Genomic DNA, 23,814 nt, shown 5'->3' on the forward strand with positions numbered 1-23,814 from the left:
CCTCCTAAGTAGCTGGGAGTACACACATGTACCACCATGCCCTGCTAATTTTTGTATTTTTAGTAGAGACGGAGTTTTTGCCATGTTGGCCAGGCTGGTCTCAAACCCCTGACTGCAAGTGATCCACCCACTTCAGCCTCCCAAAGTGCTGTGATTACAGGTGTGTGCCACTGTGCCCAGCCTATCTGGCTAATTTTTTAAATTTTTGTAGAGATGGGGTGTGGCTGTGTTGCCCAGGCTGGAATTTTAGAACTATGGTCCCCAACTTTTTGGGCACCAGGGACTGGTTTCGTGGAAGACAGTTTTTCCATGGACGGGGCGGTGTTGGGAGAGTGGGGATAGATTCAGAATGAAACTGTTCCACCTCAGATCATCAGACTTTCCATTTTCATAAGGAGCACACAACCTAGATCCCTTGCATGTGCAATTCACAATAGGGTTCACACTCCTGGGAGAATCTGTTGCCTCCAGTGATCTGACAGGAGGCGGAGCTCAGGTAGTAATACTCCCTTGCTGCTCACCTCCTGCCCTGTGGTCCCTTTCCTAACAGGCCATGCCCAGTACTAGTCCGTGGCCTGGGGATTGGGGACCCCTGTTTTAGAATGTTTTTTGTCACCCCAGAAAGAAACTTTGTAACTATTAGCAGTCACTCCCCACTTTCTCAAACTACCACAGCCTCGGGTAACCACTAAATCTACTTTCCCTATGTAGAGATTTGCCTATTCTGGACATTTCATTTCAATGGAATTATACAATGTGTGGGTTTTTGTGTTTCTTGCAGTTTTGCTGGCAGAAATACCTGTGAGTTTTGAGTGAGTAGGTGGTTTTCCGGGTTGCTGTGGGTATTTTGGGAGGTTGTTATCTGCCCAGGAGAAATGAGGCAGGTTAGTTTTGAAGTAGGAATGGCTTAGCAGTTTCCTGGGACACAGCCAGTTAGCAAAGACATTTTAGACTGACTTTCCTGTTAATGCAAGAGTACTGAGTAAAAGTACACGACACCCAAACTCCTTTCACTACTCAGAATCACTGAGTTAACATGCTGTGGGATCATCTTGAAGTAAACACTGTTTTGACCAAAATATGTTTGTGGCTTTCAGGGAAGTCTTGGGGGAAGAAAAAAAAACAGTTATTTTACAAAGTTGACAGTCTTTTTTGTTACATGTAGTTATTGTAATAACTTTTTTTTTTTTTTTTTTTTTTTTGAGACAGAGTCTCACCTTGTTGCCCAGGCTGAAGTGCAGTGGTGTGATCTTGGTTCACTGTAACTTCCGCCTCCTAGGTTCAAGAGATTCTCCTGCCTCAGCCTCCCTAGTAGCCGGGACTACAGGCGCATGCCTCCATACCCAGCTAATTTTCGTAATTTTAGTAGAGACGGGGTTTCACCATATTGTCCAGGCTGGTCTCGAACTCCTGACCTCGTGATCCGGCCACCTCAGCCTCCTAAAGTGCTGGGATTACAGGTGTCAGCTACCGCACCCGGCCTGTTTTTTTTTTTTTTTTTGAGTTGGAGTTTTCGCTCTCGTTGCCCAGGTTGGAGTGCAATGTTGCAATCTTGGCTTACTGCAACCTCTGCCTCCTGGGTTCAAGTGATTCTCCTGTCTCAGCCTCCCAAGTAGCTGGGATTACAGGCACCCGCTACCACACCCAGCTAATTTTTTGTATTTAGTAGAGACAGGAGTTTCACCGTGTTGGTCAGGCTGGTCTCGAACTCCTGACCTTGGGTGATCCACCCGCCTTGGCCTCTCAAAGTGCTGGGATTACAGGCGTGAGCCACTGCATCCAGCCTAACATTTTTTTAGTTATGTTAATTTACCAATATTCTATGCATTGCCTCCAAAAAAAATTTCAGAATGCTTCTGTGAACTCTTGCCAGTTTGGATTCAGTTTTACCTTCTCTATATCTCATCTGTTGCACCACATCCTAAAATGTATAGCTAGTTTCCTACGATCAGAATGGAAAGAGGTCTCTCTCACATAGTCCTTTGGGTCTCATGGCCAAAGGGATTGATGTGTGATGTTTTCTTGAATCTTGTACTGACCCAGAAATTACCCCATTTTCAAGTCACAAAGGAATTATCAAGTGTGATGGGCCCATGGTCATGTGAAGGTTTATGGCCATGCTTCCACAGAGTGCCAAAGTACAGAAAGTTTTTTCGAAATAAATAAAAACAGCCACACAATCTCGTCCCTTTCATTTTTATACGTTGTTAACCATCATGTATGACTCTCTTCACTGCTTGGTGAATAAAGGGGGAACTGTACTCTTATTCTCCAGGGATTTATAAACTCATAGGTGGCACCTGTATCCTAGAAGGTAAAACTCAAACAGCCAGCCATTTGGCAGCCGTCCGTGGAGCAGGCCAGCAGGAAGATAAACAATTGCTAGTAGACCTGGGACTGTGGGAAGCAAGGAAACTGCGCTTTGCTTTGGCAACCTTTTTATGGAAGACCGGGAGAGCTAAAAGCTCCCTAATGAGTTTAAAGTTTAGCATTATAGGAAAAGAAAAAAAAAAAATCTGAAAAATCATTGTTAATCTGAAAAAGGGTGTGTTAGGATTCTTTTAATTGAAAAACAGTCAAACTGGTATGAGCATTAGAGGGTCTTTATTGGCTTTTGTGTCCAGAAAGTCGAGTGGGTAGAGTACACCTGGGTCCGGGAGCTGAAAAGATGCCACCGGGTCTCTTCCTCTTCTCCCTCCCTCTCAGGTGGGCTCTCCTCTGTGTTGGTGTCATTCTTGGGTGGGCTTTTTCCATATGGTGGCCACTGGCAGCTCCAGGTTAGTCATTCCCCATTCCTGAACCAATCATGGTGGTGGGGATGGAATGGAAGATCCTAACTGGCCAGCCTGGGATACAAGTTGACACCTGGAGGGGGAGAAAGTGGGTATAGTTAGCCCACTCAAACCACACAGACCAAGAGTAAGAAAGGGATATTTCTCCAAAAGAACACCATAGTGGTGTTACCAGAAGAGAGAGTGGATGCTATGTGTAATCACACGTCTGTCCACTACAGAGAGGAAGTCCAGAGCTCATTTGGCCAGGATAGTATGTTCACAGAAGTAAATGACTGTTCTGTGCTAAAGACTAATGAGAGAAAATAGGAATAAACAACAGTAGGAGGGACTTTAGTAATAGGTTTCAGAAAAGCTAGAAATAGGTCAAAGTTGTATAAAGCAAATCCCATTTTTCTACTGTTTTCCATTGCAAAGTCATAGGGAAACACCCACCAGATTTTCTGAGTTGATAACTCATTTTAGAAAGTAGTTATGGGCCGGGCGCAGTGGCTCACGCCTGTAATCCCAGCACTTTGGGAGACCGAGGAGGGCGGATCACCTCAGGAGTTCGAGACCAGCCTGGCCAACATGGTGAAACCCTGTGTCTACTAAAAATATAAAAATTAGCCAGGCTTGGTGGCAGGCAACTGTAATCCCAGCTACTCGGAGGCCGAGGCAGGAGGATTGTGGACCTGGCTAATTTTTTAAAAAATATTTTTATAGGGATGGGGTCTCCCTGTGTTGCCCAGACTGGCCTCAAACTCCTTGCCTCACGTGATCCTCCCACCTCAGCCTCCCAAAGTGCTGGGATTACAGGTGTGAGCCACTGCACCTAGCCCCCTCTTCTTTCTCTTAGCAAACAGTTCACTTACCCTTAAGCCTCAGACTTTTTTTTTTTTTTTTTTTGGAGATGGAGTTTCGCTATTGTTGCCTAGACTGGAGTGCAGTGGTGCGATCTCGGCTCACTGCAGCCTCCTCCTCCCAGGTTCAAGTGATTCTCCTGCTTCAGCCTCCTGAGTAACTGGGGTTACAGACACCCACTACCACGCCCAGCTAACTGTTTGTATTTTTAGTAGAGATGGGGTTTCACCATGTTGGCCAGACTGATCTTGAACTCCTGACCTCAAGTGATCTGCCCGCCTCGGCCTCCCAAAGTGTTGGGATTACACGCGTGAGCCACCGCGCCCAGCCGATGCAGATTTTTTTTTTTCTATGCTACAATATTCCATAACTCCATGTTGAACCCCCAAGGACTTCACATTTTACATAATAGAGTGAACTACTACTACAGTGTCACATTTTGGCGACAGTGTTGTGCCACAACCTGAATCTCTCTTAAGAGCAGAGCTTCTGCTTGTGTAAATTGGACTCTGGATTTGAAGTGTGGCTTAGGACCACATGCAGAGGTGTTGGCTTAGGACCACATGGAGAGACCTCCCAGGCTCTTTGGAAGCAAGGAAAGGTGGGGGTGGGGAGGGCAGAAAGGAGGATGGGCAGACAGGTGCAGCCCTCAGCAGGTGCTCCGCCTTCACAGCTCAGCAGATGCGGCGGATAAGAAGCCCAGTGAAGAGTGTGGATGTGATTTAGAAGAGAATGGAATCACAACCTGTAACATAAAAAGCTGCACGTAGACTTTGCCTGCAAGGCTGTCAGTTTAAACATGAGAATGGTAAACTTAGATGAAAAATAAGTATAGATTTCTCAAGCATTTATATTACTTCTTCCCCATCCTCTCTTTCTTAATTCCTGAAATTTATATCAGGACTGTATTTTTGAACCCTTTTTACTCATCCATCCATTCCTCCATTCATTCATTTAGTAAGTAGTTACTGAGCACCCGACACATGCTAGGACTCTTCTAGGCATTGGGGATACAGCAGGGAACAAAAGAAAATCCTTGACTTTATTATAGAGTTCACATTCCAAGGAGGAGAGCAGACAATAAGGAAATACACAACCTGTCAGGTGATATTAAGTGCTAAGACAAATGAAGCAGATTGAGAGGGGTAAAGAGTGGTAGGGGAAGGAGGCTGCCGTTTTAGATGTGACAAATGTGATCTGTGAGCAGAGACATGATAGGGTTTGGGAGCAAGCTGTGAGGCCACCAGGAGGAGCAGCCGATGCAGAGGGGAAGTGAGACCGACTGCTCCAGGCCAGGATCACTTGGTCTACTGGAGAATAGCAAGGAGGCCAGGAAGCAAGGGAGAGTGTTAAAAGATGAGATCAGAGAGAGAACAAAGGAAGGCGGTGGGTGGGGACTGCTCATATTCAGGGGAGAAGGGATACCACTGAGGGGTCTGGGCAGAAGAATGAAGGGGCCAGACTTATGATTCAAACCAAATAGCTCCAGCTGCAATGGATGAAAAGAGTAGAAGCAGGGAGACCAATGAGGAGATTACTGGAAAAACCCAAAGCAGAGTTGATGGGCCAGGGTGTTTGAGGTAGAAGTGGATTCTCATCCTGGAACCCCTATTTCTACCTATTCCTTCTTTACCTTTTTTCTTTTTCCTCACTGTTCTTTACAGTGTGTAACCTTTTTCCTGTTCTCTGCTAAATACTAATGAGAGAAAATAGGAATAAACAACAGTATAGACACGAATCATATAATTTGTAGTTACATAGTTTTGAGGCCGACCAGAGGTTTTGTTCTGGATCTGTCTGGTCACCTCTCACCTCCCTGCCACCCCTATAAAGCTTGCTGAGTATGGGGCTGGGCTCAGATTATGATAACACTGTTCCAGGCTACACATTTAGAAGGCGCTGCTGTGGATGGGAGAGAGGATCAGCAAGTCCTACGAAGGGGGACTCAGGGTCAGGGTCTTCCCTATTTCTGTTGATTAGGAAACTCAGCCATGAGCTTAGATCTAATATTGATCATGTCTAGGATGCTCTGAAAATGTTTCCTTGTAGAAATTGCTCCCATCACTGGCTATTCTACAGAGGAAAATCATGCAGGAATGGAGAACTGCAGCAAAGGCAGGAGGCACTGCCTAGATCTTAGAACATCAGTGCTGGGAGTGACCTTAGAGATCATATCAGACTGGGACTAGAGAAATGCAGGAGTCTCAACTACCAGGCTCATCTTCATTCCATTCACTATGCTGACTTTCCAAACAACAGGCAGCCCTTGCTGGAAGAGCTGTAGAGATGGTTTTCAGCATCTCTGTGTTCATCCCATCACAGAGTGACTGGTTTATTTGCCTTTCGATCCTAAACAGTAATGCATCCTTTCTTTTTGTTTTCAACCCTAGGGGTTGCCCTGCTCTCAGATGTCTATCCTGAGAAAATCTTGCCAGACCTGTTGGCTCAATATGACAGCAGCAAAGACAAGCACACACCAGAGACCAGAATGAAAGTCGGGGAAGTCCTGATGCGAATCGTCAGGGCATTAGGTGAGTTTTCTTGTTCCATCCACCTGGAAAAGGATGGAAGATCAGTGTCTTTGAAACCAAAGTGTGTGTACCTGGGGGCTTGTTATACTAGCGTGGTGAGGGTAGTTTGAGGGCTGGGATGAACTAGTACCCATTTAGGAATTTAGGAAATACTCAGATCCCTACTATGAGACTGAACGCAACAATGTCCTTTTTCTTAAAACTGTTTAGTCTCTGGCCAGGTGTGGTGGCTCATGCCTGTAATCCCAGCACTCTGGGAGGCCGAGGCAGGTGGATCATCTGAGGTCAGGAGTTCAAGACCAGCCTGGTCCACGTGGTGAAACCCCGTCTCTACTAAAAATACAAAAAATAGCTGGGCATAGTGGTGCACGCCTGTAATCCCAGCTACTCGGGAGGCTGAGGCAGAAGAATCGCTTGAAGCTGGAAGGCAGAGGTTGTGGTTGAGTTGAGATTGCGCCACTGCACTCCAGCCTAGGCAACAAAATGAGATTCCGTCTCAAAAATAACAACAACAAAAAAACTGCTTAGTCTCCTTCCCCGGAAGCTGTGTTGGACCCTGATTTTCAGTGGAGCTGGAATGAGAAGTCTCACACTTAAGCAAAAAGAAGAGGAATGTCGACTGGGCACCATGGCTCACGCCTGTAATCTCAGCACTTTGGGAGGATCGCTTTAGGCTTGGCAGGAGTTCAAGACCAGCCTGGGTAACATGGCAAAACCCTGTCTCTACCAAAAATTAGCCAAGCATGGTGGCACACACCTGTAGTCCCAGCTACTCAGGAGGCTGAGGTGGGAGGATCACCTGAGCCTGGGAAGTCGAGGCTGCAGTGAGCAATGATTATACCACTGCACTCCAGCCTGGGCAGCAGAGCGAGACTCAGAATAAAGAAGAGAAATGTCAAGCAGGGAAGGAAGAGTGCTGACTCTTGCTGAATGTCTGCTGTATGCCAGGTTGTCCATATATATAATCTCATCTAATTTCCCAACAAATCTTGTAAAGAGGCTGTTACTAAACCCATTTTACAGATTAAGAAACTGTAGCTCAAACATATTCAGCAATTTGTCCAAGACTCATTCAGCTGGTAAGTGATAGTGCTGGGAATTGAACCACCAACTTGAAGGAAGTTGCTCTAGGCTGTATAAACTGAGAATAGTAGTTAAGGGATAGGCTCTAGACTTACACTGCCTCACTTCAAATCCTGAACTGCCGCTGCTTTTTTTTTTTTTTTTTCTCAGTAGAAGTGGGGTATCACTGCGTTTTCAGGCTAGTCTCAAACTCGTGAACTCAAGCAATCCTCCTGCCTCAGCCTCCCAAAGTGTTGGGATTACAGGCATGAGCCATGGTGCCCAGCCCTCTATTTCACCTCTATTAGAACCTTTGTATATATGCCTCTTAGCCTTTATCCTTCTACTTCAGCCTCTTGAATAGCTGGGACTAGAGGTACATGCCACTACGCCTGGCTAATTTTTGTATTTTTGTAGAGACGGGGTTTTACTATGTTGCCCAGGCTGGTCTTGAACTCCTGGCCTCAAGCAGTCTTCCCACCTGGGCTTCACAAAGTGCTGGGATTACAGGCATGAGCCACTGCACCCAGCCAGAATTCGGTTATTAATAACACTTAACTCATAGGGCTGCTGTAAAGATTAAATAAGGTAATTCTTACAGTGGTATTTGGCATACAATAAGGGCTCAGTAAAATTTTATTTTTGCCTATGCAAAAATGATGTAAACATTTTTTAAAGATTAAAAATGAAGGAAAACAAATACTTTTTGCTGTTTATTGAGTGTTCATATGAAGCTAGGAGGTGGGACCCTAGGGAACAAGGACAAAGAAAACAATAGTTCATTCGAAGAGAGAGGTTAAATTAAGATGAATTTCTCCATAAGCCAGCAAGTACACTTTGGATTTTTTTATACTGGGCTATATAACATAGAATTGAGAAAAGATTCATTTCTTTAACCTGTGCTCCACAGACTTAACCATTAGCTGTCACACTGAATATCACTAGCAGCCTTAAAATAAGGCAAATCAATCATACAGGTGAGAGCCAGTGGTGTACAGTGTCCATTTGAGCCAGCTAGCTGCCATATTGAATTTTGAGAATGAGGTTCCGTTTTAGGGCTGTGTTCTTGTCATGCATGGCCTATATCAAATTGTGTTATAAAGTATAGCTGTTGGTGGTTAATATTTGGCTTAATAACAGTGCCACACTTCTTTTATTCTTTAAATTATATCAGCACTTCTCAAGTACTGCTGTATTTGTCCTTGACTTTTTAGTAATTCCATTATATATTCACTAGTCTGTTATCTAAGGCAGAAAAAGAAGATACAATCTCAACTTCAGCTTGGCCAATTTGTCTGTGAGCTCTAGTAAAACTTGTAAATTTACTCTTTATCCGGTAGAGGAAGATTTTGGAGAACAAAGTGGAGGTGGGGTAGCTTTTTGCCATTTGCATCAGGAGATCACACTGAATTCCTCGTTCATCAGCATGTCAAAGGATTTATAGAAATTCCATATAGCCATGTACTGTTTTGATGGACATAGCCCTTAATTTTCCCAATTTCTAGGTGACTCTTCTGGCTAAGGATGATAGAACCTAGGTCTCCAACCACTTAAATTCTTTTATCAGTGAAAGGAGAATTACTTGAGAGTGAAATTTATTTTATTTTTTTTCTGACCAATGGATTCATGTCACAGAGAGTGAAATTTGTTTATTTGTTTATCTATTTTTATTTTTATTTTTTGAGATGGAGTCTTAGCTGGGTGCGGTGGCTCATGCCTGTAATCCCAGCACTTTGGGAGGCCAAGGCGGGCAGATCACGAGGTCAAGAGAGCGAGACCATCCTGGCCAACAGGATGAAACCCCAACTCTACTAAAATACAAAACTTGGCCGGGCGCGGTGGCTCACGCCTGTAATCCCAGCACTTTGGGAAGCCAAGGCGGGCGGATCACGAGGTCAAGAGATCGAGACCATCCTGGCTAACACGGTGAAACCCCGTCTCTACTAAAAATACAAAAAATTAGCCAGGCGTGGTGGCGGGCGCCTGTAGTCCCAGCTACTGGGAGGCTGAGGCAGGAGAATGGCGTGAACCCGGGAGGCGGAGCTTGCAGTGAGCCGAGATGGCGCCACCGCACTCCAGCCTGGGAGACAAAGTGAGACTCCTTCTCAAATAAATAAATAAATAAATATAAAAATACAAAACTTAGCTGGGCGTGGTGGCATGTGCCTGTAGTCCCAGCTACTCAGGAGGCTGAGGCAGGAGAATCTCTTGAACCTGGGAAGCGGAGGTTGTAGTGAGCCGGGATTTCACCACCGCAACTCCAGCCTGGCACCAGAGCCCAACTCCGTCTCAAAAAAAAAAAAAAGATGTCTGTCACCCAGACTGGAGTACAGTGGCAGCATCTTGGCTCACTGCAACTCCGCCTCCTGGGTTCAACTGATTCTCCTGCCTCAGCCTCCCGAGTAACTGGGACCACAGGCCCGCACCACCATGCCTGGCTAATTTTTGTATTTTTAGTAGAGACAGGGTTTCACCATGTTGGACAGGTTGGTCTCGAACTCCTGACCTCAGGTGATCCGCCCGCCTTGGCCTCCCAAAGTTCTGGGATTACAGGCATGAGCCACCGCACCCAGCTAAGAGTGAAATTTAAAAATACTTTTTTTCTAAGAAGAAAGATAAACTTTCTATATTTGCCTTAGTTCTGAATTTGAATCTAAAACATGCCAGACAAGTACACCATTATAAGAAATCATTCTCTCACAGTAGGTGTGAAGGGTGCACCACTGGGATTATCAGAGCTAAGAAGAATATAAACCATACACAGACAACATCAACATGTATTTTCTCTGGTAGACCTCTACCTTTGGGATGATAAACACTAAAAGTACATATTTCAGAGTCCCCATTGGCCAGTCCAAATGATTTCCTGGGGTGAGAGTGGAGGTGGGGATGAAGGGCTGGATACAGTTGAGGTGAGGCCTCACTCCTCCTTACATACTCTTATAATTAGCCCAATTTCCAAAACAGCCTTCTGGCATTTCAAAGCAAATTCCACTGATTCTCAAAGTTCCCTTCTTTGTGTAGCCTACTCTTCAGAGTGTCCAATTGTAAACACAGCCTTAGCTTTAACTGCTAGTTTCTGTTTCACATCATCAACTTGTCCTGGTACATAGATGAAGTGGTGTGTTGAAATCCTTTGAGTAACATTAAAGCCCATTTTGACAACATAGCCAATATTCTTAGTTTTCTAGTGTTGTGGAAATGCTGTGAACAGCCGCTTGGTAAGGCTTTTCTAATAAATCCCCTAGTTCCATCAGCCTAGGCCTTGCTGTCTCCCCACCTCTACCTCTTCTCTGCAGTGGTGGGAGTTGGTGGGAGAATGCGGCCCACCCGTGGGAGCAGGGTGCAGTATACTATGTTACCTCTCTCATCATGCTAGTTCCCTAGCCACACCTACTTGTCTTCCTGCCACTAGATCATGGTGCAAAATCAGCAGGAGCTTTTTTTCTTTCCATTAAAAAAAATTGAGGTAGTATATATATACAGTAAAGTACATAACATATATGATTTTATTTTATTTTATTTTTTGAGGCAGGGTATCGTTCTGTTCCCCAGGCTGGAATGCAGTGGTGCGATGATGGCTCACTGCTTCCTTGACCTGTCAGTCTGATCCACCTTCCTCAGCTTCCCGAGTAGCAAGGACCACAGGTGTGCGCCACCATACCCGGCTATTTATTAAATTTTTTACGGAGATGGGGTCTTGCTGTGTTTCCCAGGCTGATCCCAACCTCCTGGGCTCAAGTGATCCTCCCACCTCCACTTCCCAGTGTGCTGAGATTACGGTGTAAGCCACAGCACCCAGCCTGAAGTATATGAATTTTTTTTTTTTTTTTCCTTGAGATGGAGTCTTGCTCTGTCGTCCAGGCTGGAGTGCAGTGGTGTGATCTTGGCTCACTGCAACCTCCACTTCCCAAGTTCAAGAGATTCTCCAGCCTCAGCCTTCTGAGTACAGGCGCTTGCCACTGCGTCCAGCTAATTTTTGTATTTTTAGTAGAGATGGGATTTCATCGTTGGCTAGGCTGGTCGCAAGCTCCTGACCTCAGGTGATCCACCCACCTCAGCCTCCGAAAGTGCTGGGATTACAGGCGTGAGCCACTGCACCCGGCCCAGGAATATTTTTGAAGATATTCATTGCTAAAATGTCTTCCAGAGAGGCTGTGCCAGTTTATATTATCAATGTTTGTACCCTCAAAAGTACGATATAGTCTATGTATTAACTTTTTTTTTTTTTTTTTTTTTTGAGATGGAGTCTGGCTCTGTCCCCCAGGCTGGAGTGCAGTGGCCGGATCTCAGCTCACTGCAGGCTCCGCCTCCCGGGTTCACGCCATTCTCCTGCCTCAGCCTCCCGAGTAGCTGGGACTACAGGCGCCTGCCACCTTGCCCGGCTAGTTTTTTGTATTTTTTAGTAGAGACGGGGTTTCACCTTGTTAGCCAGGATGGTCTTGATCTCCTGACCTTGTGATCCGCCCGTCTCGGCCTCCCAAAGTGCTGGGATTACAGGCTTGAGCCACCGCGCCCGGCCCATGTATTATCATTTTTAAAAATCTTTATGAAGAAGATATATAAAGGAATGCTATCTTGTTTTTATTTCCATTTATTCAATTGATAAGGTTAAATATTTTTCCATATATTGACTAGCTAAGATTCTGTATATGTGGAGGGTATGCATGTGTGTATGAGAATTACACGTTCTAGGTTTTAGTCCATTGTTTTTTCATTATGGTATCGATTTTGGTTTTTGACTTTTTTTTTTTTTTTTTTGAGACAGAGTCTCACTCTGTTGCCCAGGCTGGAGTGCAATGGTGCAATCTCAGCTCACTACAACCTCTGCCTGCCAGGTTCAAACAATTCTCCTGCCTCAGCCTCCTGAGTAGCTGGGACTACAGGCGTGTGCCACCATGCCCAGCTAATTTTTTTAAAATATTTTTAGTAGAGATGGGGTTTCACCATGCTGGCCAGGCTGGTCTTGAACTTCTGACCTCGTGATCCGCCCGCCTTGGCTTCCCAAACTGCTGGGATTACAGACGTGAGCCACCGCACCCGGCCCTTATTTTTTGATTTTTAAAAATTTTATGTATTTAAATATCTTGAACCATTGACATTTATATCATAAATATTTTCTTTTATTTTGTTCATATTTTCTGTTTCATTTTGTTTTTGACACACAGAAGTTTTTAATTTCAATGAAGATAAATCTGTCTTTTCCCTTATGATTTTTCTCTTATACAGAGAACAGGTTTCTCAAACCAGGATTACATAAGTATGAATCTCTCTGTCTGTCTCTCTATCGCTCTCTCTATATAGATTTATATATATTTAAATCTATATATAGATAGAGAGCGATAGAGAGACAGATATATACACACACACACACACACACACATATATATATATATTTTTTTTTATTGAGATAGGATCTTGCTATGTTGCCTAGGCTGGACTTGAACTCCTGGGCTCAAGCAGTGCTCCTACCTTAGCCCCATGATTAGCTGGGATTATGCACATGAGCCACTGCACGTATGGTTCCAGCTACTAAGGACTCCAAGGTGGGAGGATCGCTTGAGCCCAGGAGTTTGAGGTTGTTATGGAACTATAGGTGTGCGCCACCACTCCCAGCGAGGCTTTATATATTTTTATGTCTACGTTTCAATGTAGAAAATATTGTAGAAGGAGGCTGGGCGAGGTGGCTCACGCCTGTAATCCCAGCACTTTGGGAGGCTGAGGCGGGCAGATCATGAGAGCAGGAGATCCAGGCCATCCTGTCTAACATGGTGAAACCCTGTCTCTGCTAGAAATACAAAAAATTACCAGGCGTGGTGGCACGCGCCTGTAGTGCCAGCTACTCAGGAAGCTGACACAGGAGAATCTCTTCAATCCCTGAGGCAGAGGTTGCAGTAAGCTGAGATCACACCCCTGCACTCTAGCCTGGGCAACAGAGTGAGACTCTGTCTCCAAAAAAAAAAAAAAAAAAGAATTGTGGAAAGATTTTGGTTCAGTCTCTTTTATTTAAGGAACAATTTAGGAGTTTTTGTATTCCTAGAAATTTAATCTTAACACGTTGTTAAATTACCGATCATTCCAAATGTTTTTCCATCTGTTTCCTCTTATGTGGTCCAATGTCAATGTTGACAATAACTTGTGGATTGTTACATGTCATTGCATTTCTTTTTTCTTTTTTTTTTTTTTTTTTTTTGAGACGGAGTCTTGCTCTGTTGCCCAGGCTGGAGTACAGTGGTGTGGTCTCAGCTCACTGCAACCTCCACCTCCCAGGTTCAAGCAATTCTTCTGCCTCAGCCTCCTGAGTAGCTGGGATTACAGGCATGAGCCACGACACCTGGCTAATTTTTGTATTTTTAGTAGAGACGGGGTTTTGCCATGTTGGCCAGGCTGGTCTCGACCTCCTGACCTCAGGTGATCCACCCGCCTCGGCCTCCAAAAATGCTGGAATTATAGGCGTGAGCCACTGCACCCAGCCCATTGCATTTCTTAAAACTTCTCTTAAAATATAACATATTTTCTGTTTAGTAATATGTTCCTGATATTACTATTACTGCACCCAAGATAATGAATTGGTCATTGGGATGTTTCTTGGCAAATTGAATGAAATTGAATGCATCTTTGTGGGTATTTCCTTTTGCGATTGCCTAGAGAATTAATTGATCTGCCGTAGACCACACTCCTTTCTCACATATGCCTGATTTGGAATGCTCCAGAATTCAAAATGTTTTGAGCACTGACATGACATACTCAAAGGAATGCTCACTGGAGCATTTTAGATTTTAGGATTAGGGATGTTCAACCAGTACATATCCTGCAAATACTCCAAACTCCAAAAAAATTCAAAATCTGAAAAACTCCAAAGCATTTCTGTCCCAAGTGTTTCAGATAAGAGATACTCAACGTATGTCTTCTCTTTCTTTGGCAATGTCTGGAGACACTTTTGGTTGTTAGAACTGGCTGGGGAGGGGATTATTATGGCATGTAGTAGAGGCCCAGGATACTGCCAGGCATCCTAAAATGCACAGGATGGCCACCTACAGCAAAGAAGATGTGGCTCAAAATGGCAGTAAGGCCCCTCTTGAAACACCTTGTTCTAGAGCCCATGTGGGCCATTCTGTTTCTCTCAAATGTATTAAATCCAGGGCTGCCACATATAATTAGGCAGGTTGTTCACTGCTGTTGTATAAACTCCTAGGGTCCTCATTATATGAATGGCATGCCCTGGCCCTGGAGTTGTATAATATACAACCTATGCAGTCATCCTGCTGGCCCTAACTAAATTCTAGCCTATCTCATTCCTTTTTTTTTTAGACAGTCTCTCACTTTGTCGCCCAGGCTACGGTGCAGTGACACAATCTCGGCTCACTGCAACCTCTGCCTGCTGGGTTCAAGCGATTCTCCTGCCTCAGCCTCCCGAGTAGCTGGGATTACAGGCACCTGTCACCATGACCAGCTAATTTTTATATTTTTAGTAGAGACAAGATTTCACCATGTTGGCCAGGCTGGTCTTGAACTCCTGACATCAGGTGATCTGCCTACCTCAGCCTCCCAAAGTGCTGGGATTACAGGTGTGAGCCACCATGCCTGACCTTTTTTTTTTTTTTTTTTTTTTTTTTGTAGAGACAGGGTCTCACTATGTTGCCCAGGCTGGTCTCCAACTCCTGGGCTCAAGCAATCCTCCCACCTCGGCCTCCCAAAGTGTTGGGATTACAGGCATGAGCCATGATGCCTAGCCCTCTATTTCACCTCTATTAGTACCTTTGTATATATGCCTCTTAGCCTTTATTTCCTTTCTTTTAATAGACCATAAAATGAACTAAAGTATATTTTTATTTTTATTTATTTATTTTGAGACGGAGTCTTGCTTTGTCACCCAGGCTGGAGTGCAGTGGCGTGATCTCAGCTCACTGCAAGCTCCGCCTCCCGGATTCACGCCTTTCTCCCGCCTCAGCCTCCTGAGTAGCTGGGACCACAGGTGCCCGCCACCACGCCCGGCTAATTTTTTTTTTTTTTTTTTTTTGTATTTTTAGTAGAGATGGGGTTTCACCATGTTAGTCAGGATAGTCTTGATCTCCTGAGCTTGTGATCCGCCCGTCTGGTCCTCCCAAAGTGCTGGGATTACAGGCGTAAGCCACCGTGCCCGGCTAAAGTATATTTTTAAATTATCCTTTGCATTTAGAGAATATTTCATGTTCCTTGCTAATATTTACTTCTCCTCCAAAGGGATCAGAAGAGAAAATGAAGTTGCCTTTTTTTTTTTTTTTTTTGATGCTGTGTTGCTCCTGCATCACTTCAGGATACCTCAGATTTTCAGATTTGCAGGTCTTGTTATTTCTTTTTTTTATTTTTATTTTTATTTTTTTAGAGAACAGTACCCAGGCTGGTCCCAAACTCCTGGCCTCAAATGATCCTCCTGCCTTGGCCGCTCAAAGTGCTGGGATTACAGGCGTGAGCCACCGCACTGGGCTGAAGTTACATCTTATTTGTATGTGGCTCTCATTTGAATCTCCAGCTTGGGTCAGAAATCTTTGATGGAAAAACAATTTATGTCCACCTCTGCCCACAGTAACACCCAAATACTCTCTGAATTCTAATTTAGTTTCCTGTTTTTGTCAAGTTCTAAGTCATATAAATTCCTAGGTTATTTGGTTGCTCTTTCTAATGTTCAAAATTCTTTATCTTGAAAACATTTATTTTTTATTTTTTCTTAATCCTGGGGATGGGACATTAATGTAGTCCAGTTCAGAAACATTAATTGAGTAGCTACTGAGTGGTTGGGTTCTCTGCCTGTAGCTGGAAACAGGAACATGAAAAAACAATGGTCTCTTCCTGCAAGGAGCTTATCATTTAGAAGGAGAGGTCAACTCATGTACAAATCGTATTGGTAAGAAGCCTGGTACATGGAGGGAGAGGCCTGTATAGAGTATTGTGTGGCACAGAAGAAGTGGTCATGTCTGTCCCTTTTATTCTCCAAACCCTGCAGTTGAGTGTGGCACAAGGCTACATCAGTTCCTTATCGTCATCACAGCACAGCAGGTCCGTTTTTGAAAAATAACTTTTGTAGGGCCGGGCACCGTGGCTCATGCCTATAATCCCAGCACTTTGGGAGGCCAAGGTGGGAGGATCATGAGGTCAGGAGATCAAGACCATCCTGGCTAACGCGGTGAAACCCCGTCTCTACTAAAAATACAAAAAAAAGTAGCCGGGCGTGATGGCAGGCGCCTTTAGTCCCAGCTCTTGGGAGGCTGAGGCAGGAGAATGGCATGAACCCGGGAGGCAGAGTGAGCTGAGATCACACCACTGCGCTCCAACCTGGGCGACAGAGCAAGACTCCGTCTCAAAAAAAAAAAGAAAGAAAAATAGCTTTTAAATGATAGTTTTCAGAGATTTCTATTTCATAGCACAGGCTTAAATTCAGGTGAAAAGCGAGGTTGGAAGTGTGAATAATTGGTACCAGTCTGGGAGTTTAGCATTCACGGATTTCAGCAGCAATAAGCAACAGTCAAGAATTAGAGCTCACATATTTTTAAAGAAGGAATTTTCATCAAAACTCAGAGGATCAAATGAAATGCTCCCTGCTGAGTCTGCCTAGGCTGGCATCAGTGTAGTTCAATTCAACAAACATTTATATTAATATAAATGGAAATACTAATATGGCCAGAATGGAAGGTTGAAATCCAGACTAAGTAACTATTTTTCCTTTCTCGTTTCTCTTTTTCTTTCTCACATCAGTTTTGTGATGGCTATAACTTATTACTGATATAATAAGGGGAAGGGAAAAGTCTATAGATTGAACTAGACTTCCTACTTATATTAGACAGTGTGGATATTTTTTTTTCCAAGATAGGATCTTGCTCGGTTGCCCAGGCTAGAGTGCAGTGGTGCCATCACTGGCTCACTAGAGCTTCCGCCTCCTGGCCTCAAGCCATCATCCCACCTCACCCTCCCAAGTAGCTAGGACTGTAGGCATGCATCACCATGCCCAGCTAATTTTTTTATTTTTTGTAGATATGGAGTCTTACTATGTTGCCCAGGCTGTTCTCAAACTCCTGAGCTCAAGTGATCTGCCTGTGTCAGCCTCTCAAAGTGTTGGGATCACAGGTGTGAACCACCATACCTGGCCCTGAAAAATATTTAAAAGTATGAACAAGAAAATAATCACCTATAATTTCACTTTGGAGTAATCACTCTTTGTTTACATTTTGATGTATTTTCTTCAAGCTTTTTTTTTTTTCTCAGAATTGTAATTACACTGTATGTATATATACTGCTTTTTTTTTCTTGGTTAACATTATTTGTAAGTACTTTCCTATGTCATTAAATATTTATTTGTTGTTGTTAATTTGTTTTAATAGAAATGGTGTCTCACTATGTTGCCCAGGCTGGACTCCAACACCTGGGCTCAAGTGATCCTCCTGCCTCAGCCTCCCAAAGGGTTAGGATTACAGGCATGAACTACCATGCCTGGCCTATTTCTTGAAAATATAATATTGACTGTGTTATAATCTAATTATATAACTACCTGAATTTATTATACTTTTATTTAATTATGTCTGGGAACATATTGTTTAATTAGGTTGTTTCCAGTTTCTTACTGATTATGACAAGTGTGCTGTTGATTATTCTTACATGTAATTCCTTTTGGTGACTCTTTGGTTCTTTCCTTGGGATTGGTTTCTATAAGGGAAGTTATTAGGTCAACATATACCTCTTGATATTTAGCGCCAGCTGGGTGCAGTGACTCATGCCTGTAATCCTAGCCCTTCGAGAGGCTGAGGCAGGCAGATCGCTTGAGCCCAGGAGTTCAAGACCAGCCTGGACAACATGGCGAAACTCCATCTCTACACAAAAGTACAAAAATTAGCTGGGGGCCATGGTGGCAGGCGCCTATAGTCCTAGCTACTCAGGAGGCTGAGGTGGGAAGAACACCTGAGCCCCAGAGGTCAAGGCTGCGGTGAGCCACGATTGTGCCACTGCACTCCAGCCTAGGCGACAGAGACCCTGTCTCAAAAAACAAATTTTTAAAATTTAATTTAAAAAGATATTTAGTGCCAGGCGCGGTGGCTCAAGCCAGTAATCCCAGCACTTTGGGAGGTTGAGACGGATGGATCACGAGGTCAGGAAATCGAGACCATCCTGGCTAACACGGTGAAACCCCGTCTCTACTAAAAAATACAAAAAAACTAGCCTGGCGAGGTGGCCGGCGCCTGTAGTCCCAGCTACTCGGGAGGCTAAGGCAGGAGAATGGCGTAAACCCAGGAGGCAGAGCTTGCAGTGAGCTGAAATCCGGCCACTGCGCTCCAGCCTGGGCGACAGAGCCAGACTCCATCTCAAAAAAAAAAAAAAGGATACTTAATGCCAAGTTGTCCTCCAGAAATGTACAGTCTTTTCAGCAGTGAATTAAATTGCTAATATCTCATAGAAAAAAACTATTTCACAGCTTCAGACTAAATGTTTTTCGGGTTTCGTTTTGTTTTGTTTCTCTTCTGACACCTTTGGTATAGACTAAATGTTTAACCCTGACCAGCCATCTCCAAAATGTGCGGCTTTGCTCCCAGAATCAAGAAACCTGTCAGAGGAGGTGGGTGGGTGGAAGCGGGGAGTGAGACTGAGGGATACGTGACTCAGTGTGAACCCTTTGCTTCCCTGGAAGAGCAACTCAGAGCTGGTGGTGTCATGACGTACAAAGAACAGTACTTCTTAATTATTTTTAGAGGCAGAATGTAGCCTTGTAATCAGCAAGCTGAGACAAGTTCCAGTTTACTCTAGGCCAGAGACTTCTAAAAGTCAGAACAAAAATAGCCAGATTCATGTTGCTCCGTCTGAAGAGTTTGCTTTTAGGAGAGATTGGGAATTAATATTTTGAATGAAGACTGAGGGGTGAGAATTAAATCTCTGATCTCTTCTGTTGTATGCCACGGTAAGTAGAGTGACCCCCCAGGAATCCTGAGGCAAAGCAGCTCCTCAGATTACTCTATATTCTAGGAAAAGGGTGAGTCCTAGGCTTTATGGGGTGTTTCCGGCTGTAAAACACCCTGATTCAATGTGCTTTGTCAGCTCTTTTCCATGTCACCTGCTTGATTTTTGTGTTTTAGTTTAGCAATCACTTTACCCCTTCAGTTCATCCAAGCGATGAGTATCGGATGGCCCCAGGTCTCTAATGGTTCATGCAGCTCCAGAATGAAGCCATAATCCAATTTTAGAAAACCTATCATCTGGGCTGGGCGTAGTGACTCACGCCTGTAATCCCAGCACTTTGGGAGGCCCAGGTGGCAGATCACTTAAGGTCAGGAGTTCAAGACCAGCCTGACCAATATGGTGAAACCCTGTCTCTACTAGAAATACAAAAATTAGCCAGGTGTGATGGCACACACCTGTAATCCCAGCTACTCAGGAGGCTGAGACAGGAGAATTGCTTGAACCTGGGAGGCAGAGGGTGCATTGAGCCAAGATTGCGCCACTGCACTCCAGCCTGGGTATAGAGCGAGACCCCTGCCATCTGTCTAGAGTGGAGAAAATTTAGCCCCAAATTCTGCTCTGACAGATACCTTCTTCCAGCCAGTTGAAGAAAACAAAGGAAAATTGAATAATTGGATTTGTCTAGCAGGCTACTGAGAGTTCCAATTGGCTTCACCTGGTAATTAAGATGAGGGAGAAAGTTTTAAACAGCTGTATATTTTATAGGCTGACCATACCACAATTGACATCATTTATTCAACCATTCTTCTGTGGATGGGTATTCACTTTTTTCTATTTTTTTCCCTATGATATACAGCACTGCAATATACATTCTCATCTATGTGTGCCAATAAAAATATATTTTTATATGTGTATATCTTGTATACATGTACATGTTAAAGTATTAGAACCTTTATTTCTTTTGGGTTGATATTCACCAAAGTGGAATTATTGTGTCATAGGTTATTTATATTTTAAATTGTTTTGTTTGTTGTTGTTGTTTTTTGGGGTTTTTGAGACAGTCTTGCTCTGTCGCCCAGGCTGGCATGCAATGGCATGATCTCGGCTCACTGCAGCCTCTGCCTCCTGGGTTCAAGCAAACGAGTAGCTGGGACTACAGGCATGTGCCACCATTCCCGGCTAACTTTTGTATGTTTAGTAGAGACAGTGTTTTACCGTGTTGCCCAGGCTGGTCTCGAACTCCCCGGCTCAAGCGGTCCGCCCATCTTGGCTGAATTACAGTGCTGGAATTAATAGGCATGAGCCACTGCACCCAGCCTTTAAATTGTTTATATGCTAACAGATCTTTTCCTAAAATTTTAAGTGACATGGGGCTTTTTAAGCCATCTGCTATGTCTTTTGTCAAATAAAGAAAAATATCTTTTGAAAACTGTGTTTGTTCAAAGTGAATGGATGAAGAAAGTCCTCCTTTTATATTATTTTGTTGTTTGTCCTGATAGCATTGTGGGAAAAGAATTTGTTTTTGTGGGTTTCATTTGTATTTTCCTGTGACTTATACTGAGCATCTCTTTTGTGAAGCAACTGTTGAGATCTTTTTGCATTTTTTAGTTGGGTTAGTTATCTTCTTATTACTGAGTTGCGAGGGTTCTTTATATGTAGTGGAACCTCTCTTGACGCCGCATCTCTAACTATCAGCCTAGTTATCTGGTCTCCTCCAGAGTAAAATTCTTGGAAAAACTGTCTGCCTTGCTGCCTCTACTTTCTCCCTCCCCCTTTTCTTCCCAGGTCACTCTAATGGATCTTTCATCCCCAACATTCCTTTATCTGCCTAAATATTGACAAGCCAGTGATCGGTTATTCTTCCTCATATGACTCGACTTTCCAGTAGCACTTGATATGTTTGACCACCCCTGCTTTTTGAAACGCCTTCTTCTCCAGGCCTTCCTGACAATTGACTTGCCTATTTCTCCTGCCACCTCAGGGCTACTTTTCCTCAGTTTTCTTTGCTGGCTCCTCCCCCACTAACAGATCTCTCAAGTTTGGAGTCCCCCAGGGCTCTGCCCTTGGTCCTCTTCTCTGTTCCATGCACATAGTGCTACTCAAGACATTAACTTTTATGAAGCCCATTTTATAAGTGTTTTTAATAGAAAGTTTGTACTTTTTTCTGCCCTAAGAAATTTTTGTTTACCTAATGTAATCATTTTCTCCCTTTTTTTTCTAGAATGTTAATTATCTTAGCTTTTATGTTTCAGTCTATGACCTGTTTTAATTTTTCAATTTAATTTTTGTGTTTGGTAAATGGTTAGAGTTTAAGTTTTTTTTTTTTTTTTTTTTTTTTTTTTTGAGACAGGGTCTCATTTGTTCTGTCTCCCAGGCTGAAGTACAGGTTACGATCACAGCTCACTGCAGCCTGAAACTCCAGGGCTCAAGTGGTCCTCCCACCCCAGTCTCCCAAGTAGCTAGGACTACAGGTGTGTGCCACCACATACAGCTAATTTGTTTTTTGGTTGAGGGGGGACAGGATGTCACTCTGTCTTCCAGGCTAGAGTGCAATGGCATGATCACAGCTCACTGCACCTTGACCTCCTAGCCTCAGGTGATCCTCCCTCCTCAATTTCCCAAGTAGCTGGTACTGCAGGTGCATGCCAATACACCTGGCTAATTTTTGTATATTTCATGGAAATGGGGTTTCACCATGTTGCCCAGCTGGTCTTGAACTCCTGGGCACAAGTGATCGGCCCACCTTGGCCTCCCAAAGTGCTAGGATTACAAGCCTGAGCCACCACACCCGGCCTGTGATTCTTAATTTCAATTTTTGTCTTACTAGCTCTTCTTCTGTTTAATTTCTTAATCCTCATTCTAGGACTTTACACATATATTAGATCTTTTTATTCTTGTTCTACAAGAACAGGCTCTGTTCAATTTTTTTTCAGTCCTTTTCTATCTCTTTTTCAGATTTAATAATTTCAATTGACCTATCTTTAGGTACATGGACTCTTTCCTCTGTCATTGTTATTTCACTATTTAACTCACCCAGTGAATACTTTATTTTCAATATTGTATTTTTCATTTCTAGAATTTGTAGTTGGTCCTTTTGCATTTTCTGTTTTTCTGTTGAGATTTCCTATCTTTTTGTTCATTAGAAGTGTATTTTCCTTTATTTCATTAAGCATAGTTATAATAGCTGCTTTAAAATTCTTATCTGATAACTAAAATATCTGGGTCATTTCAGTATTGGCCTGTTGATTGTCTTTTTCCTTGAGAATGGTTTATATTTTCACATAATTAGAAGTTTTGGATTCTGTACTAGACATTATGAATATTACATTGCAGAAACTGGTTTCTGATATAATACCCTGAACAGTGTTAAATTTATTTTGTTTCTTTTCTTTTTTTTTTTTTTTTTTTTGTGAGATGGAGTCTTGCTCTGGCTCCCAGGCTGGAGTGCAGTGGCACGATCTTGGCTCACTGCAAGCTCTGCCTCCTGGGTTCACGCCATTCTCCTGCCTCAGCCTCCCAAGTAGCTGGGACTACAGGCGCCACCACCACGCCAGGCTAATTTTTTGTATTTTTAGTAGAGATGGGTTTCACCGTGTTAGCCAGGATGGTCTCAGTCTCCTGACCTCATGATCTGCCCACCTCAGCCTCCCAAAGTACTGGGATTACAGGCATGAACCACCGCGCCCAGCCATAAATTTTTGTTTCAACAGGAAATTAACTTAGACTGAAATGGCAAACTTTGTCATGCCTGTGGTGGGCAGCAGCTCAAATCTCAGTTCAGTTCTTTTAGCCTTAGCTGCATGCTGCTTTGAGTCTACTGTATGCATGGTGAATTTTAGTACATTTTTCTGGGATCCAAGAGATAAAATAGGGGACTGTATTCACCCACCTGAATCTTTATCTTATTCATGATCTTCATCCTGCTTGTTTTCTGCTTTGGAGTACATAAAATTAAAAGAGATGAAATCTTATTCTCTCTCTTTTTCTCTCTTTCTCTCTCTGTGTGTGTGTGACTCTTGCTCTGTCACTCAGGCTGGAGTGCAGCGGTGCGATCATAGCTCAATGCAGCCTCAAACTCTTGGCTCAAGTGATCCTCCAACCTCAGCCTCTTGAGTAGCCGAGATCACAGGCATGCACCACCACACCTGACTTATTAGTCTGTTCTCACGCTGCTAATAAAGACATACCAGAGACTAGGTAATTTATAAAGAAAAAGAGGTTTGATAGACTTACAGTTCCACATTGCTGGGGAGGCCTCAAAATTATGGCGGAAGGCAAGGAGAGCAAAACCACATCTTATATGGTGGCAAGTAAACACAGAATGAGAACCAAGCAAAAGGGGTTTCCCTTTATCAGATCTCATGATACTTACTACCATGAGAATAGTATAGGGGAACCACCCCCATGATTCAGTTATCTCCCACTGGCTTCCTTCCCACAGCAGTTGGGAATTATGGGAGCTACAACTCAAGACAAGATTTGGTTGGGGATACAGCCAAACCGTATTACCTGGCTAATTTGTTTGTATATTTCGTAGAAACAGGGTCTCACGATGTTGCTCAGGCTGATCTCAAACCCCTGGACTCAAGTGATCCTCCTGCTTCAGCCTCCCAAAGTGCTGAGATTATAGGCATGAGCCACCATGCCTGGCTACCATTCCCATTCAT

General features: G+C 43.6%; 1 protein-coding gene across 1 annotated transcript in view; it reads left to right on the forward strand.

Annotated features, from left to right (window-relative positions):
- TANGO6 (transport and golgi organization 6 homolog) overlaps positions 1 to 23,814 on the forward strand; it is a 252,551-nt gene that overhangs the window by 130,744 nt on the left and 97,993 nt on the right. Inside the window, exon 15 of the mRNA XM_007993836.3 lies at positions 6,026 to 6,166. Coding sequence (XP_007992027.1) covers positions 6,026 to 6,166 — 141 coding nt within the window. The remainder of the gene's footprint in view (positions 1 to 6,025; positions 6,167 to 23,814) is intronic.

Source organism: Chlorocebus sabaeus, chromosome 5 (assembly GCF_047675955.1).
Source record: "Chlorocebus sabaeus isolate Y175 chromosome 5, mChlSab1.0.hap1, whole genome shotgun sequence".
Lineage (NCBI taxonomy): Eukaryota > Metazoa > Chordata > Mammalia > Primates > Cercopithecidae > Chlorocebus > Chlorocebus sabaeus.